Here is an 18,513-nt window from a genome sequence, read left to right on the forward strand (position 1 = left end):
ACCCATAATCAAGCCAAGGAAGTTCCTTTTTTTATTCCTACTTTGCTGAAAGTTTTTTTTTTTTTTAATCAGGAATGAGTACTGAATTTTATCAAATACTTTTCTCTATCTGCCAAGTTAATCATTTATTTTTTCCCTTCTAATCAAATATGGGAGAATGACATTTTAGATTTTCTATCTTTGGAGAATCTCAGCATTTCCTGAAAATGTCTTTTATTTCTACAGGAGTTAAGACCTCCTCTAGGGGTTTTCTTTTCCTCAGTGTCTTTAGGATGCGGTGTTATTTCTATTCCTTCTTCAGCAGCACTTATCCATACGTGCTATGTTTGGTTTCTTTCTTTCTCATCTTCCCATAAACCAACTTTTACCCGGAGTTAGTGATTTCGGCAAGAGAGTTACAGAGGTGCCCTTGATCCTCTCTGAACTGATGTCTCCAATTCCTGGTAGACATTCACCCGTTTCTCCTAAGCTCCCTGGCACTGGCATCTCCCTCCCTAGACTACCTGATTTTCTGATAGCACATGCAAAACCGCAGGTGTCTGTAGTCTGGGAAATAGGATAAACGTATTTTAAAATTATATTAGTTAAGCTTTCAAGTAGTATGCTCAATGTGACCTCTAAAGTTAAAGCAATGGATCCAGTTGTTAATTTGGAAAAAAAAAAAAAAAGGTAAATATATAATAAATACACTACACAGCATCTAGAAAGGCTGGAAACATGGGAAGTAGGGCGTATATTGTATTTTTTTCAAATGAAATATTTGACTCATTGCTTCAAATTTAGAGACACAACACCTTCAAAGGTCTCTGAAGGTCAAAGAAAATCCTATTGAGCATATTCTTTGAAAACGTAACATAATGTTATAAAATGAGTTTATCTTTGCTATCCTCTTCATGCACAATGTTTAGTCTCTAAATAATGCTCTGTACTTGGGGAACTTCCCCCTGCACCAAGTCATCACTGAATTTCCCTCTAGTTTTTAAGTTTGTTTTCTGCCATTCTCAGTATGTTCAGGTTATATTTTCTATTGCCATGTAACAAATTACCACAAACTTAGCAGCTTAAAATAATACCCAGTTAGTAGCCGATGGTTCTGTAAGTCAGAAGACTGGGTACAACTTACACAGGTTCTCTGCTCAGGGTCTCAAAAGCTGAAATGAAGGTGTCAGCAAGACTGAGTTTTTTGTTTTTTTTTTTTTTCTCTCAGAAATAAGCTTTTTATTTATTTTTTTTTTATTATCATACTTTAAGTTCTGGGGTACATGTGTAGAATGTGCAGTTTTGTTACAGAGGTATACACGTGCCATGGTGCTTTGCTGCACCCACCAACCCGTCACCTACATTAGGTATTACTCCTAATGCTGTCCCACCCCCTGACAGGCCCAGGTATGTGATGTTCCCCTCCCTATGTCCATGTGTTCTCATTGTTCAGCTCCCACTTATGAATGAGAACATGCAGTGTTTGGTTTTCTATTCTTCTGATAGTTTGCTCAGAATGATCGTTTCCAGCTTCATCCATGTCCCTACAAAGGACGTGAGCTCATCCTTTTTTATGGCTGCATAGTATTCCATGGTGTATATGTGCCACATTTTATTTATTCAGTCTATTATTGATGGACATTTGGGTTGATTCCAAGTCTTTGCTATTGTGAATAGTGTTGCAGTAAACATACATGTGCATGTGTCTTTATAGTAGAATGATTTATAATCCTTTCAGTATATACCCAGTAATAGGATTACTGGGCCAAATGGTATTTCTAGTTCTAGATCCTTGAGGAGTCGCCACACTTCCACAATGGTTGAACTAGTTTACGCTCCCACCAACAGTGTAAAAGCATCCCTGTTTCTCCACATCCTCTCCAGCATCTGTTGTTTCCTGACTTTTTAATGATCACCATTCTAACTGGTGTGAGATGGTATCTCATTGTGGGTTTGATTTGCATTTCTCTAATGACTAGTGATGATGAGTATTTTTTCATATGTCTGTTGGCTGTGTAAATGTCTTCTTTTGAGAAGTGTCTGTTCATATTCTTTGCCCACTTTTTGATGGGTTTTTTTTTTTCTTGTAAATCTTTTTAAGTTCTTTGTAGATTCTGGATATTAGCTCTTTGTCAGATGGATAGATTGCAAACATTTTCTCCCATTCTGTAGGTTGCCTATTCACTCTGATGATTGTTTCTTTTGCTGTGCAGAAGCTCTTTAGTTTAAATAGATTCCATTTGTCAATTTTGGCTTTTGCTGCCATTGCTTTTGGTGTTTTAGTCATGAAGTCTTTGCCCATGCCTATGTCCTGAATGGTATTGCCCAGGTTTTCTTCTAGGATTTTTATGGTCCTAGGTCTTACGTTTAAGTCTTTGATCAATCCATCTTGAGTTAATTTTCGTGTAAGTTGTAAGGAAGGAGTCCAGTTTCAGTTTTCTGCATATGGCTAACCAGTTTTCCCAACACCATTTATTAAACAGGAAATCTTTTCTCCATTGCTTGTGTCAGGTTTGTCAAAGATCAGATGGTTGTAGACATGTGGTGTTGCTTCTGAGGCCTCTTTTCTGTTCCATTGGTCTATATATCTGTTTTGGTACCAGTACCATGCTGTTTTGGTTACTGTAGCCTTGTAGTATAGTTTGAAGTCAGGTAGTGTGACGCCTCCAGCTTTGTTCTTTTTGCCCAGGATTTTCTTGGCTATGTAGGCTCTTTTTTGGTTCCATATGAAGTTTAAAGTAGTTTTTTCCACTTTTGTGAAGAAAGTCAGTGGTAGCTTGATGGGCATAGCATTGAATCTATAAATTACTTTGGGCACTATGGCCATTTTCACAATATTGATTCTTCCTATCCATGAGCATGGAATGTTTTTCCATTTGTTTGTGTCCTCTTTTATTTCCTTGGGCAGTGGTTTGTCATTCTCCTTGAAGAGGTCCTTCACATCTCTTGTAAGTTGGATTCCTAGGTATTTTATTCTGTTTGTAGCAATTGTGAATGGCAGTTCACTCATGATTTGGCTTTCTGTTTGTCTGTTATTGGTGTATAAGAATGCTTGTGATTTTTGCACATTGATTTTGTATCCTGAGACTTTGCTGAAGTTGCTTATTAGCTTAAGGAGATTTGGGTCTGAGATGATGGGGTTTTCTAAACATACAATCATGTCGTCTGCAAACAGAGACAATTTGACTTCCTCTCTTTCTGTTTGAATACACTTTATTTCTTTCTCTTGCCTGATTGTCCTGGCCAGAACTTCCAATACTGTGTTGAATAGGAGTGGTGAGAGAGGGCATCCTTGTCTTGTGCTGGTTTTCAAAAGGAGTGCTTCCAGTGTTTACCTATTCAGTATGATATTGGCTGTTGGTTTGTCATAAATAGCTCTTATTATTTTGAGATAACGTTCCATTGGTCCCTACTTTATTGAGAGTTTTTAGCATGAAGGGGTGTTGAATTTTGTCGAAGGCCTTTTCTGCATCTATTGAGATAATCATGTGGTTTTTGTCTTAGGTTCTGTTTATGTGATGGATTACATTTATTGATTTGCATATGTTGAACCAGACTTGCATCCCAGGGATGAAACTGACTTGATCGTAATGGATAAGCTTTTTGATGGGCTGCTGGATTCGGTTTGCCAGTATTTCAATGAGGATTTTCACATTGATGTTCATCAGAGATATTGGGCTGAAATTTTCTTTTTTTGTTGTGTCTCTGCCAGATTTTGGTATCAGGATGATGTTGGCCTCATAAAATGAGTTAGGGAGGATTCTCTCTTTTTCTGTTGTTTGGAATAGTTTCAGAAGGAATGGTACCAGCTCCTCTTTGTATCTTTGGTAGAATTCAGCTGTGAATCTGTCTGGTCCTGGACTTTTGCTGGTTGGTAGCTTATTAATTTCTGCCTCAATTTCAGAACTTGTTGTTTTATTCAGGGATTCGACTTCTTCCTGGTTTAGACTTGGGAGGGTGTACGTGTCCAGGAATTTATCCATTCCTTCTAGATTTTCTAGTTTATTCACTTAGAAGTGTTCATGGTATTCTCTGATGGTAGTTTGTATTTCTGTGGGATCAGTTGTGATATCCCCTATATCATTTTTTATTGCATCTATTTGATTCTTCTCTCTTTTCTTCTTTATTAGTCTGGCTAGAGGTCTATCTGTTTTGTTGACCTTTTCAAAAATCCAGCTCCTGGATGCATTGATTTTTTTGAAGGGTTTTTCGTGTATCTATCTCCTTCGGTTCTGCTCTGATCTTAGTTATTTTTTGTCTTCTGCTAGCTTTTGAATTTGTTTGCTCTGGCTTCTCTAGTTCTTTTAATTGTGATATTAGGGTGTCAATTTTATATCTTTCCTGCTTTCTCTTGTGGGCATTTAGTGCTATAAATTTCCCTTTACACACTGCTTTACATGTGTCCCAGAGATTCTGGTATGTTATGTCTTCATTCTCATGATTTCAAAGAACATCTTTATTTCTTCCTTCATTTTGTTATTTACCCAGTAGTCATTCAGGAGCAGATTGTTCAGTTTCCATGTAGTTGTGCAGTTTTGAATGAGTTTCTTAATCCTGAGTTCTAATTTGATTGCACTGTGGTCTGAGAGACTGTTATGATTTCTGGTCTTTTGTATTTGCTGAGGAGTGTTTTACTTCCAATTCTGTGATCAATTTTAGAATAAGTGCAGTGAGGTGCTGAGAAGAATGTATATTCTGTTGACTTGGGGTGGAGAGTTCTGTAGATGTCTATTAGGTCCACTTGGTCCAGAGCTGAGTTCAAGTCCTGAATATCCTTGTTAATTTTTTGTCTCATTGATCTGTCTAGTATTGACAGTGGTGTGCTAAAGTCTCCTGCTATTATTGTGTGGGAGTCTAAGTCTCTTTGTAAGTCTCTCAGAACTTGCTTTATGAATCTGGGTGCTCCTGTATTGGGTGCATATATATTTAGGATAGTTAGCTCTTCTTGCTGCATTGATCCCTTTCCCATTATGTAATGCCCTTCTTTGTCTCTTTTGATCTTTGTTGGTTTAAAGTCTGTTTTATCAGATTTTAGGATTGCAACTCCTCCTTCTTTTGCTTTCCATTTGCTTGGTAAATATTCCTCCATTTCTTTATTTTGAGTCTTTGCACGTGAGATGGTTCTCCTGAATACAGCACACTGATAGGTCTTGACTCTATCCAATTTGCCAGCCTCTGTCTTTTAATTGGGGCATTTAGCCCATTTATATTTAAGGTTAATATTTTTATATGTGAATTTGATCCTGTCATTATGATGCTAGCTGGCTGTTTTGAGCTGGGCTGAGTTCTTATCAGGAAGTGCAGAGGACGAATCCTCTTCCAAGCTCATTCATATTGTCGGCAGAATTCAGCTCATTTTAGCTGTTGGGCGGAGATCCCTGCTTCTTTGCTGTCGGACAACAAAGAGCCGTGTTTTGCCCTGGGGGCCATCCACATTCCCTACCATGCTGCCCCTCTATCTTCAAACACAGAATGTCCTGCAAGTAAGCCCCAACACTTTTTCTCTCTGACTTCTTGTCCCTGACCTCTAGACCCAGATTTAATGGGCTCATACGATTAGGTAAGGCTCCCCTGGATAATCTTCCCTTTGCCTAACTCAGTGTTAGCCAACTCTGGGTAACCTGAGTTACATCTGCAAAATCCCTTTTGCTAGGTCATATCACATAGCCACAGGAATAACAGCTCATCATGTTTGCAGGCCCCACAACAAAGGGAGAATTTACAGGAGTGTGGGTCATTAGGGGTCATCTTAGAGTTCTGCCTACCACACTGGCTTTAGAAAAAAACGGAAGGATACGGGAGCAGGAAGAAACACTTCTCTCCCTCAAAGAGCTGCTCCTTATGGGTTGAGGGGTCACCTTCCTGATGATGTGTGACCTGGGACTGAGTCACTGTACAGATGTATTTTGCTCTGTCACTCAGGTCATGTCTACTTTGTGAAGTAACGCTGGTATGCCCAAAACCTAGGTTGAAGACCAGCTCCATCTGCCTTATGAGGAGTGGCAATTCATTGGAATCTGATATCAGGTTATTTTTGACACTGAGTTTTCAATGTTATAGAGAGTTTTCATGTTTTGCTTTCCGTTTAATGAAAAGTTGGGATCAAGAATATTGAAGATTGCAAGCCAGGTGTCACATTAAAGTTGAAGCCTTTCTAATTTTTGAACGTTGAGCACTTTGGTTATTCGTGGTTTTATATGTTTTATCTATCGCTGCAGTTTTCTATTTTGACTTGAATTGGAGGTGGAGAGGTGGAGCTCTACCATCCCAGTGTGTCATCTGATTTCCTAGACCAGAGTCCAGCCTTTCCTGTGCTTGCCTGGCTTCCCCTCCATGTTGCTCCCTACCCCACCATCTATACCCTTCACATCCAACATCCAAAACCTCACACTCACACGAGAATCCCTATTACGGTCGGTTTATATTTACACACTAAAAATATCTAATTTTCAATTTGTTGTGCTTATAAAGGAATACCAGGAACACCTTAAAGTTATAATTGTATTTATTAGCATCTATTTTAGGTCAGTCTGGGGGCGTGATGGAAAGAGTCCACATAGACTCCAGAGAGATGGGCAGGGGTTACTGCTCAGCCTTGAACATTCCTCCTTCCTCACAAGGGTGGGCTCTTACACAAACGATTTCATGGGCCCCTAAGTTTTAAAGAAAAAATAAGTGTTTTCTCATTTTAAAAAAGGCAACTTTGATGTTAAAATATGTCAAGAAGAGTCCTGGATAATGTTTAAATGTATTTATGGGCTCTGATGGGGTTAAGGTAGAGCTGACTGTTAGTCTGTTGAAGTATTTGTTTCCCGGCTCTTGAAAAACATGGGTTCTTAGATCCAACCTGAGAATCATAGATATGTGCGTATCACAGGGAGGGCAGAAAGGTTCGCTGTCTGTTTATACACTTGCCAGTCATCCTTTTAATCTCTGTCAAATTATCTGCTTAAACTCCTATGAATTTTTGCATGCCATCTTTTTGAAATAGTAAATCACTTTATTAGGTTTTTAAAAGAGCATTCATAATGTCATTTCCATGAGCCATTTTGTAAATTAATGCAATTTCCTTTCCGTTTAACCTGTTTGCAAGAAGCTATTTTACATTTCTGCTGTAATTCAGAAAAAAAGTGCAGTTAATTCATAATTGAATTTGCAGCCTGATAGGTAAAATGAATGCTTTTGACTCATTTTGATTATTATAGATACTAAAACTGCATTTATTCTTGAGATTCATGAATGTGTGTGTTGCTTTCGTTCCCAGCCCTGGGATCCCGACACAGGCCAGACCTGGTGCCTAGCACTCCATCGCTGTTTGAAGCTGCTTCCTTGGCGACCACAATTTCATCTTCTTCCTTATACGTCAACGAGCACTATCCACACGACAGGCCTACACTCTATTCAAACAGGTAATACTTAGTGCAGTCAAATAACCCATCAGGCTGTTACCACGTCAACATCAGGCCTGAACCAGTGTCTCTGAATGAGAACACGTCTCTAGTAACCAGCATGTGCCTGTCATCTGCCTCGTAAGTCGGAGAGAGAACATGCTTGATTTTTGCTGTGGCAAAAGAACATTGGAGGGAAAACCCTCATGATCTTTCTTTACAGTTGACCATTATGTCATGTAGAAATTATATACTTGGCTCAATGGAAGAAGACAAATCTTTCATTTTTATTTTAGTAAATTTTTTAGGAATGGGTTTCTTCAGAGTGAGTACTCTTAGTTAATATTACACAGGTAGCTGCAAAGATATTGTAATATTCTCTTTTGGTATGTGTGATCTTAGTGACTATGGTAAACAGAATAATGCCCGCCCCCCCAAAGCTGTCCACATCCTAATTCCGTAACCTGTGAATATGTTACCTTATATGACAAAAGGGACTTTGCAAATGGGATTAAATTAAAGATCCTGAAATGGGAGGAGTATCCTGAATTATCCAGATAGGCGCAATATAATCACAGGGTTCTTGTAAGGGGAAGACAGAAGAGGAAGGGTCAGAGTCAGAGAAGGAGACACAACATCAGAAGCAGAAGTCAGGATACCCCATTTGCCCTGATATGATTATTATTCATTGCATGCCTGTATCAAAATATCTCATGTAACCTATAGGATTTTTGGAAATTGTATGCTCTCTAGCAACTTGGTGTGGATTTTTATATAAGCACCATTTTATGAGTTCTATAAAATGTTATAAAAATAGAAAATTTTAAAAAATAAGTAAAATAATAATTATTTGCTAAATATTAGACTAGTTATTGTTGAAACCTAGCTCTCAAGAATCAAGATCAGATTTATGCAGGTGAAGAATTTCTTATGCTTTAAGTTACTTTCCATCTCCAGGATAGCAGTTTGGTTGATTTCCAGGAAGAGGAGTCAATAAAGTAGATTTATTTTTAATATATGGATATCCATAGAGTCTAGCTTAGTCTTTTGGCAAGTTAAAGTTTGCTAGTCGGACCTGCTATAGTAATTCCTTTTTTTGCTGTTTCCTCCTCTCTCAGCTAGATACAAGATTAGGTACACAGCAGGTTAGGCAGCCAGTCTAGGTTGAGAAAAGTGGAACCAGTGGGTAGCAAAGTGAGCCACAAATCTTAGCTGGGCCTGAGTTTGCATTGTTCTGCTCTAAGGGTCAACAAATAAGGCCCTATTAAAAATTATTTAACTTATCTAAACTATACAAAGTTATTGATTTGGTCAGTTTCCTTCGATTGGAGAAATTTAAAATGACTTAATGTGTAATACTTAATATTAATGTCAAATGTTTAAATCTGGTATGTAAATTAGTCAAGCAACAGCCTTTCCTGTCTATCTGGTGCAGCTGAACACGTGGGTCTATATAAAGTTCTTTTGCTCTCGAATATAAATAGCAGCCCAAAAGATAGCTGGAAAGTTGCAGGAAGTTCTTAGCAAGGTCAAAAACAATTCTCATGTGAAGCCATGGTGATTTCTTACAGTTTGCTGTCATGGTAATTATTGGGGCATATAATCAGATGTGCTTTTAAATCATTTACTGAGATTTTCAGCCAACAATAAAAGGGTTTGGTTTGGTTTTGTGTTTTGGTAGCAGTGGTGGTGGTGGTGGTGGTGGTGGTAGGTAAGTATCCAGTCTCTTGACCAGAGGTATTCGACTCTTGGGTATTCATAAGGTTTTCCTGGGGCCTGGCAGGGCCTCCTCCTGACTCCCAATCGTTCCTGGCCATCCTGGAAGCTACCTCTGCATGCTCCACCTCCACATGCTCCCAGAACTGTGCTGTCACTCTCGATACTTTTATTTATGCCGATACTGACTAGCATATAGATTTGGAAGGGGAAAATAAAAAATGAGTTATCTATGATATTTTTCCTTTCTTTTAAATATTTATTTAAAACAAGTGCATTGTTTTAATCTTCTTTGGCACTGTATCTCCAAATTGCAGTTTGATATCTTATATATCACTATCAATCAAGGTTCACCTGCAAGAACAAGAAACCACTTCATCTTAACCAGAAAGGAATTTAATCTAGATAATTGGGTGCCTACAAAGTCTGTGGAAAGGCAGTGGGCATGGGCTCCAGGCTGGCACCAGGAAATTAATCCTGGAACACGCCACCAAACTGGGCCACCAGCAGCACTATAGCAGGAACCACAGTCAAGTTGGTGCCTGCCAATGAGATACAGCCCAGACAGAAGCATTTCAGTGAGCCTAGAATGTTTTTTCAATGAGCCACCCTTTAAAAACCAAACAACTTCGCTAAAATACCCAGATTCTTTTGCAAAATCAGGATCTTGGTCACCATATAATTTTGGCTCTGTTTCCTCCTGGCATTTATCAGCTGGAGGGGAAAATCTTGCACCCACTAGGTCAACACCCTCTGCCTCATTCATCTGTGCTGTCACCTACCTGCCCCTGTAGGTATGTCTGCTTTTAGCCTTGATGTGCACAAGAAGGTAATAGAAGGGCCTCAGGTCTTAATCACGGACTTAGGGAAATCTTAAGGAAAAGAGGCATAAAGGTGCTAAAAAAAAAAAAAAAAAAAAAAAAACCCTGAAGACAACAGTTTGAGAACTCCCGGGCGTCAATATCCCTATTTCCCTGACCCACTGTGCCCAACCCTCATTATTCAACTGGCAAACTTCACCAGCAAACCAAAAAAAAAAACCAAAAAAAAATTCATATTTTTGTTTCTATCATTTTTTCCTTTAGAGCCCACCTAGTCCTACATGGTGTTTCTTTAGGCAATAAATAGACACTATTCTAAATCTCATCTGGCCAACTGAGTTTCAAAACCTAATCCAGAGAGCCTGGAAAGAAAATGCATTGAAAAGAAAAAAAAGAAAAGAAAAAAAATGTTGAATATTGATGTTATAATTTACATGTGAGATTTTTCTCTTTATGAATCATGTTTCTGTTCAGGCAAAGTGGTCTGTTTTCCAATTTTGACGTTATATTATACATATCTATGCTAAAATAAGCTGCAGATACTTCAACTAGCAGTTGTCATTCTGTCAGTCTTTTTAGAATCCGTAAATTGGCAAGGTATTGATTAGTGCCTGGATGCCTCCACACCTAAATTATATACTGCAGTGGGAAATTGCTGTCTCTTAGAATTATTCCTTTTTTAAAAAAGATTATTCTTTGTAACTTCAAAAACTCTTAATAGTAACCCATTCTTTTTTTAATGTACTCCAAAAATTCGCTAGGAAGGAAAGAAAAAAATAGTATCATCTTAAAAGTATGTATCTAACCTACTGATTGGGAGTACACATTTTCAAGTTGCACTGTGCAGTCTTGTGTTAGAGCATGCAGATCCTAGGAATAAAGAGAAACTGTCATGGGCATTGCTTCCCGGTCATCTAGTGAGATTTAAGTTCTGAATTTTTGAAACTTGCGTTTTTCTTTACTAGTAAGAAGTCTGTTCTTTTAAAAGAGGTATAAATTGAGCACTAAGAAATACGGAGGCGTGTTTTACCTCAAAGTTAAGAACAATTTCATTTAATATTGTAGAAATAGGTTACACATACGAATATTTTCATGATTTCCTGCATAGCTGGTAGCAAAGCCAAAGCTCTGGTTATGCATAAGGAATTGAAAGTCACACTTCATTCCAGTGCATCTATGCTTTCCCCATCAAAGATGTCTTACCAGTGTCACCACTCTATCCAGTCTCAGGTTTGGCTAGTGGCTATTTCTAACACTTGGGCTCACCCTGCAGACATTTGCAGTATTGTGAGAAGGGCAAAAATGTCAGAGAAAAAGCCACTGGTCATTTGTACATAGAGGGCAAATTGGTAAAGGCTCCCTAAATGATGAGTCCAACATTCTAGATCTCAGAGGCTAGCCCAGCAGATCGAACAGTCTTGTGCCCTCTTCTTCCTGCCATTACAGTGTTGTAGACCTAGAACAGGAGCGGAAACACTCTAACCAAAAGCCCTTCCCCACAAATTGCTTACCGCTAAGGTTTACAGACATGCAAGTAGAGCCATCCCAAAGGTTAGAGATCTTTCTTTAGATTTGTCTGAAATATCAGAAAATGGAAATGCGGAAACCTTGTATGATATCTGAGCGTGTTAGTAGGAGAACACAGGTCTCTAGGGTCTAAGCCTCTTGTCTTTTCCACTGTACCATTCCTGCATCACGGCCTCCAAATACATATTAGGTTGGCTGGTTGGTTGGTTTTTTTCCTAACATGAGTTCTGGTCTTGTGTTTGAGACTTTTTTTTTTTTTTTTTTTGCTGCTTAATAACTAAAATATTTCTAGCAGGCAAAGTGGTGGGTTTATGTTTTTGGTTTTTGGGTTTTGGTTTTTGGGGTTTTTTTGAGAGAGTCTCGCTCTGTGGCCCAGGCTGGAGTACAGTGGCGCCATCTCGGCTCACTGCAACCTCCGCCTCCAGGGTACAAGCGATTCCCCTGCCACAGCCTCCTGAGTAGCTGGAATTACAGGCACCCGCCACCATGCCTGGCTAATTATTATATTTTTAGTAGAGGCAAGGTTTCACCACGTTGGCCAGGCTGGTCTCGAACTCCTGACCTCAAGTGATCCACCCCTTCAGCCTCTCAAAGTGCTGGGATTACAGGTGTGAGCCACTGTGCACAGCCAATGGGCTTATGTTAATGTCCACCTATAGTATTTGTTCTACCAGTTATTGGTGAATTTTGCTTATTAAAAACAGCATTGTGAGGGCAACTTTTCTATCATAATATTAATCCTGCTTCAAACCACCAATAATAATCTGATACAGTAGCAACTAATTATTGAACCTTATTAAGGGCCATGTTAAGCCCTTTGTACATGTCAAGTGATTTAATTCTCACAGCAATTCTATAAAGTTATTATATTTATGGTCTCCATCTTACACATGAGGAAATTGATGCTTAGCAACATTAGGTAACTTTCTCAAGGCCACATGGCTAAAAAGTGGAGGCATGACTTCCAGCTACAGCACTGATACAGAATACGCAGTTTCAGATGATAAGTTTTAGATGATGCTTTTCATGGAAATTTGGTGACATCCATACCAGTTCTCTTCTTCATCTTTTTGGCTTTTCTTTTTTCATGGGATTTTGAGGGAGGATTTTCATCTTCAAAGATGTTAAGACAGAATGTTCAAACACTTTAAAAATTTAACATTAATTTAAATTTATAAGAAACCTAAAATAGCTATTTCCTCAAGTTGTTATTTCCAACTCTCCAGGTGGACTCCAAATCACTATGTAATTTTGAGAGAAGACTTTTATTAGATATGTTCCTGCTGGGTTTAGAAAATCCTATATCTTCTGTTGATATAGCAAGGTCAGCAGGAACCTTTAATATTTACAAAATGAAGGGAGAACAGTTAGTTGCAAAAACTTCCTAGTGATTCCAATCCCCTAACCCTAATCTCAAGGGAAAGACAGCACAACTGTGTTATCTGCTGTGAACTTCACAACTACCTGCCATACCTAGACACCAGTCTAGGGCTGCACAACCACTTGTAGGATGATGCACTTGTTGATGCTAAACACTGAAGATGACCTCTCCAGACTCTTTGTTCTTTTGTGTTTCTTAATCTGATTACTCCTGCCTTGCACACAGACCTTCCTACCCCCACTACCTCAGATGGTGGTGGGTAAAGATGCTCATGCATCTTGCTAAATCATTACTTAGGATATTAGCTCTCAAACTGCCACTTCTAGTGATCTAACATGGGGCAAGTTACTTGCTCATCATGTGCCTCAGTTGCCTCCTTTGTAAAGTGTAAATTACTATACTACTGCCCCCAAAGAGTTGTTATAAGGATTAAATGAAATAACAATTAGAAAGCGTTTATACCTTCTGGCACATAGTAAGCCCCATAAAGCATTTGTTGAAATAAAATAACCAAGGGATTTGAGACACTAACACCTTGCAGCTTCTTCATAAGTCTCACTGTAAGGGGCATGATGTTTTTGGCAAAAAGCCATCACGGAGTACTTTGTTAGAGTCCTTTCAGGAAACGGAAAACACACTTAGAATTTCAAAGGGCATTGGTTACAGAATGTGGGGAGGCTGGAAGACTGAAGGGGGAAATTGCAGAAACTCAGGTAAATAACTGCAGGAGGCAGCTCCCACCATCAGCTCTGCCATGATACCTGCTGCCGCCTTAGAGAAGGGATGGTGGCGGAGGATGCTACCTGAAGAGCTGGGATAGGGCAAGAACATAGCCACCTCCAGAGACACTGCCCCGAAATGGAAGAAAGATAAATGAGAGCAGAAAGCCAGCAGCTTCTGTCCTCTTGCCACCGTCTCATCCAAGTCCTGCAGTGCCTTGACTGACAGCACCTGGTCAAGGGGCCTATGGGATACCGTTTGCCAACTCTGGGCTCCAGCATTGCAAAGTAGAGTTGAGATAGGATAAAAACAACCACAGCACATGGAGCAAAAGCTAGATAGACACAGGAGCTTTTCTAAAAGAGAGAGAGAGAGGACAAGGTCAAAGCTTGACAAAGTTAGAGTGTGAGTACAAGAACAGGAATCAATTTAGACTTTCATAGAAGTAATTATGGAACCAATTTATTATCATGCCAATGTAATAGTACTATGTAAAGTAGCCATAGATTTGTTAATGATCGGTGCAATTAGAGACTCCAGTATTTACCAACAAGTCTGTCTGACAATCAGTAACACATTCCTGGGTACCGTGCTGGTTGTAAATACTCATAGAAACGCCTTAGCTAATTCCAGACACGTGGGATAGATTTTTAGCTTGATAATTCCTCAAAGAGGCTTGTAAGCTTGAGGAACCCAGGTGAGACTCCCTCTGATAAGGCAGCTGACACAGTTTGGGAGCAGATAGCCATCATCCATGCCCTTACAAAACACTTCTACATTATGACCAATACATCATTGTGAACCCACCACCCCCCACCCCACCTTATCTGCATCTTAGTCTGGAGCAAACACACAGAATGAGGGGAAAATGTGGGCACACTCATTCATTCTTAGTAAAGAGAAGGATTTAGTCATCTTTTCCCAAGTGTCAAGAAATGAAGTCATCAAGCAAATGATGCCACATATCTAGAGGAGAAGCAAAAACCTTCCTTATTCAGTCTCTTGGAAGAAGAGTATTTCATTTAAAAAATTAAAACCATTATAGGCTTGCCGGCATTACCAGTGAACCTGAGTGGTGTCACGTCTTTCTTCAGTTGTGGCTAAGGCACACGCTGAAAAAATTGGAACCTGGCTGAGAGAGATGGCTCACGCCTCTAATCCCAGCACTTTGGGAAGCGAGGCAGGAAGATCACTTGAGCCCAGGAGTTTGAGACCAACCCGGGCAGCTTAGCAAGACCTCATTTCTACCAAAACAACAATTTTTTAAAAACCACAGCTGAGCATGGTGGCACGTGCCTGTAGTCCCAGCTACTTGGGAGGCTAAGATGGGAGGATTGCTTGAATCCAGGAATTCCAGGCTGCAGTGAGCTATGATCATGCCACTGCACTCCAGCCTGGGCAACAGAGCGAGACCCTGCCTCAAAAAAAAAAAAAAAAAAGGAAGCTGCAGAAGCTTTATAATATGCCTGTTAGTTTTTCCTCCCCACCCCCAGAAAAAAAACATGGATTTACATCACATTAGTCTGCACCTGGATTTTGCCAGATGTCTTTTTTCCTTTTTGACAAATTATAGAATTACTTCTGAAGTGATTAGCTTTTCAAATGATCCCTCATATATTTCTGCCAGGGCAGGAAATTGAAGTGAATTTTTCAGATATCTGATATTATATGAAGAATAATTTAGGATTCAGCATTAATTCAAAGAACATTCACATTTTTTAAGGAATTCATGTGTGATAATATTTCTAGGTGCTTTTTATGTGTTACTAAGATTTCTTAGTGGATTTAGTTTATGGATAAATCCTATTGCCAAAAAAAAGTGGGAAAACTTGGCCAATTTTTGAATATTTTAACTGACCAAAAAAATGACCTTTTTTAAATCCATTCTCTGCCTCTTAATTCTGTAACTAAAACACCACATCTTTATTTCCCTTGACTTCAAACACTAGTGCTATGTCTCTGGAAGGATGGTTTGCTGGTAGTGAATGTTCCTCTGCAGACACTCTTCAATTCTCTGCCGTCCTTCATGGAGCCTCTAGAGAAATATTTCTCAGTGTGACTAGCTCCCACATCAGGGTCCCTACATCTAGAAATGGGGCCCTGAAATCTGCATTTTGGCAAGCCCCTTAAAAAATTCTTACCCACACCAGTATACAAGAGAAATGTTCTTTGGATATAAACTCTTCTCCCCTCTATTCTTTCTGAGTAGTGAAACAGCATCTGTCTGCGGTTCAGCTGAGACACAGCTGAACTCTTTGAAGAAATTAAGAGGACATAACATGTAATGCCAGAAATATAAAACCATAGCAAAGTGGATATGTTTTCAGATTCTAGTAAGGAGAACAGGACCTCAGTTCCTTTCTCATACCTCAGACATGCCTGGACAGACCCTAAGCAAAAGTGACTTTTTGCCTTAAAGGCGTTAAAAGAAAAAGTTCAGCTGAATTAAATTTAAAGGTGTTTACTTGAGCAGTGAACAATATGTGAATTGGGCAGCCCCCAGAATCGTACAGCAGATTCAGAGACTCCAGCACCGACACGTGGTGGAAGAAGATTTATGGACGGCAGAAGGAAAATGGTATACAGAAAACCGAAGTAAGGCACGGAAACTACTGGCTGGTCAGAGCTCGGCATTTACCTTATTGGAACACAGTTCGAACAGTTGGCTACATTTGATTGGCCGAGACTCAGTGGTTGGCACAAATGTAAACTATGGTTGGTTTACACCTCTGCTTGTTGTAGTGATCAATGTACAGAAAAACCTTTAGTCCAAACTTAGATATGTAAGGAGGCAGCTTTAGGCTAAACTTCATTTAACGAGGTATTTTAGGTTAGCAACACCTGTGGGAAATGCTTCAGCCAGCCCCAAACCTGCTTCCCAGTGTGGTTCCTCTGACCTGAAGCCAACATACATTTCTGCCCAGTGGCTGTTGGTGACTTCCCTGAATCTACAGAGATCCTTGGTTCTGTAGTCAAGCAGGGTAATTTTCAGATTCCTTGGCCTCCACTGACTCCCCCTCTTTGCTTAAAGGTCAGCTTGGTCCTTCTGAGCCCTGAGTCCCTCTCCACCCTGACCGTTTCACTCTGCTGTTTGGTTTGTCCACATGACAGTTGCACTCTTGGGTGAAGCCGGCCTTATGCACATTTCGTCTCACCCTAGAGAGCCTCTGGCCAGCAGCCTCACACAGGGCAGCACGCTTCCCAGGAGCTTGTCCGCACCCATTCAGCTGCCTTCCCTGCCATGGCCTCTCTTCGAGACATTTCCCTTTGGCCCAGCCACTGTATTCCCATTATTCTGAGCCTAGCTCTTGTGTTGTATACAAAGTAGTGTTCCCTGTGTGGGCCTGGGATCTGTAACAGGTGAACTTCCAGGTTCATGTTACCAGTTCTGGCCATGTCTCCTCCACCCAGAGGCCCTCTAGTTGGGGGCTCTGCAAGAATCCCAAGATTCATTTTTGTTCCTCTGATATGCTTCAAATATACAGGAAGAGTAACAGTTTCTTCTAAGGCAAGTAGAAAGTTGGTCCCGACATCCTCTGTTTAATCCTTCTGTTATCTGTGGAGTCATCACCACAGTAGTCAGCTTTATCTCCTGTGATTTAAATGACTTGTTGATTTTTGGGGAAAGGAATTTCACTGGGGAAGTCCACTGACATAAACCTGCTGCTGAGGACTCATTCACTTCACAGCACCAAGCTGGCCCAGCCTCCCACAGACAGACCGGACGCCTCTACCACAACCTGCCTTTGCATTTAGCTCATGATAGTTATGAGTGCAGGAGAATTAGGTAATTGTAATGAGGGAACTAGGAGACAATGTAAAACTCTCCATTCACAATAATACTAATCTAAAATGGAATCATTGAATCACCTGTTTTCAAGGATAAAGTAATAAAGGTGAAATGTGTAATGATGTAAAGGAGCTCATTATTTGTTCCAGACAGCCCTATTATAAATTAGTGAATGGACGGTCACAAAATAACTTAAAAATGACCAGACTTGTTTTCAAACTGAAGGATTTTGCTAAAATGCAAATTTCATCCTGAAGGCTACATGGGGGAAAAAATGGTAGAGTTTCTCTGTCTTTTCTTTCATTGCTTCTCATCACACTGGAAGAATGATTCTGACTAAGCACTTCGTCTGGGAGAAGATTTTTTGTCTTTTATTTATATACAGGTGCATCTGGGTTGGTGTTCTCCTAATTCCAACCACCCTCACCTGCTGCTTTCTGTGTGGTCACTGAGTTGTGACAGGAGAGAGGCCAAGTATTCCAAGGCCAGGACAAAGCTCATTTGGGAAACCAGTCGAGCCTTCGCCTTTTCCCTGTCCACCCTCCTGCCTTTCTAACCTAAGTAGCAAAACTCATCCTGAAAGAGTCACAGAGCTTTGGAGATGAGAGGGACCTTTGGCCATCATGTCATCCAGCCCTTTTGTTTATTAAAAAAAGTATTGATTTTTAAAATTTATAAATTATTTTTGTATCAAAATTCTATGCCCAGAGTTTAATAGTCATGTAACATGTGTTAAGAAAAAGAGCAAGTCATAGTCCTCCTCTCCCTACGGTTTACTGTCTCCATGTGCAATCACCTTCAACTCTTTGAGCTGATTCCACTGGCAATTAATTCAGTTTTTCTAAATAACATGCTTATATTGTTATTGCTTGATCTATTGGGTATAGGCATTAGCTGATAACTGTCTACTATAGAAGATGAAGATTTAGCTGTCTTTTCTCCACCCCACACATACCGCGTATGTGTACTGTTCCTACCCCCTCCTCCTACACCCTTCCAGTTTCCCTGTGTAGTTACATCTTGACTGTAGTCCGATCGATATTGAGTGTTTTATTATGGTTGTGTGAATAGTGTCATATACTATGTTTGAGTTTCCTTTCCTGTGTGACGTTTTGTTTTTCTTGTAATAAATAACTGCCTTGTTCTTCGGTTTGCTTAGTTTTCTGTGTATTTTTCCTTAATGGAACCCTA

General features: G+C 39.8%; 1 protein-coding gene across 3 annotated transcripts in view; it reads left to right on the top strand.

Moving 5' to 3' along the window:
• Positions 1 to 18,513, top strand: part of PIP5K1B (phosphatidylinositol-4-phosphate 5-kinase type 1 beta) — a 306,505-nt gene that overhangs the window by 231,891 nt on the left and 56,101 nt on the right. For all 3 annotated transcript variants that reach the window (XM_015117852.3, XM_077966192.1, XM_077966191.1), the window contains exon 13: positions 7,244 to 7,388. In XM_015117852.3, coding sequence (XP_014973338.1) covers positions 7,244 to 7,388 — 145 coding nt within the window. The remainder of the gene's footprint in view (positions 1 to 7,243; positions 7,389 to 18,513) is intronic.

Source organism: Macaca mulatta, chromosome 15 (genome assembly GCF_049350105.2).
Source record: "Macaca mulatta isolate MMU2019108-1 chromosome 15, T2T-MMU8v2.0, whole genome shotgun sequence".
Taxonomy (NCBI): domain Eukaryota; kingdom Metazoa; phylum Chordata; class Mammalia; order Primates; family Cercopithecidae; genus Macaca; species Macaca mulatta.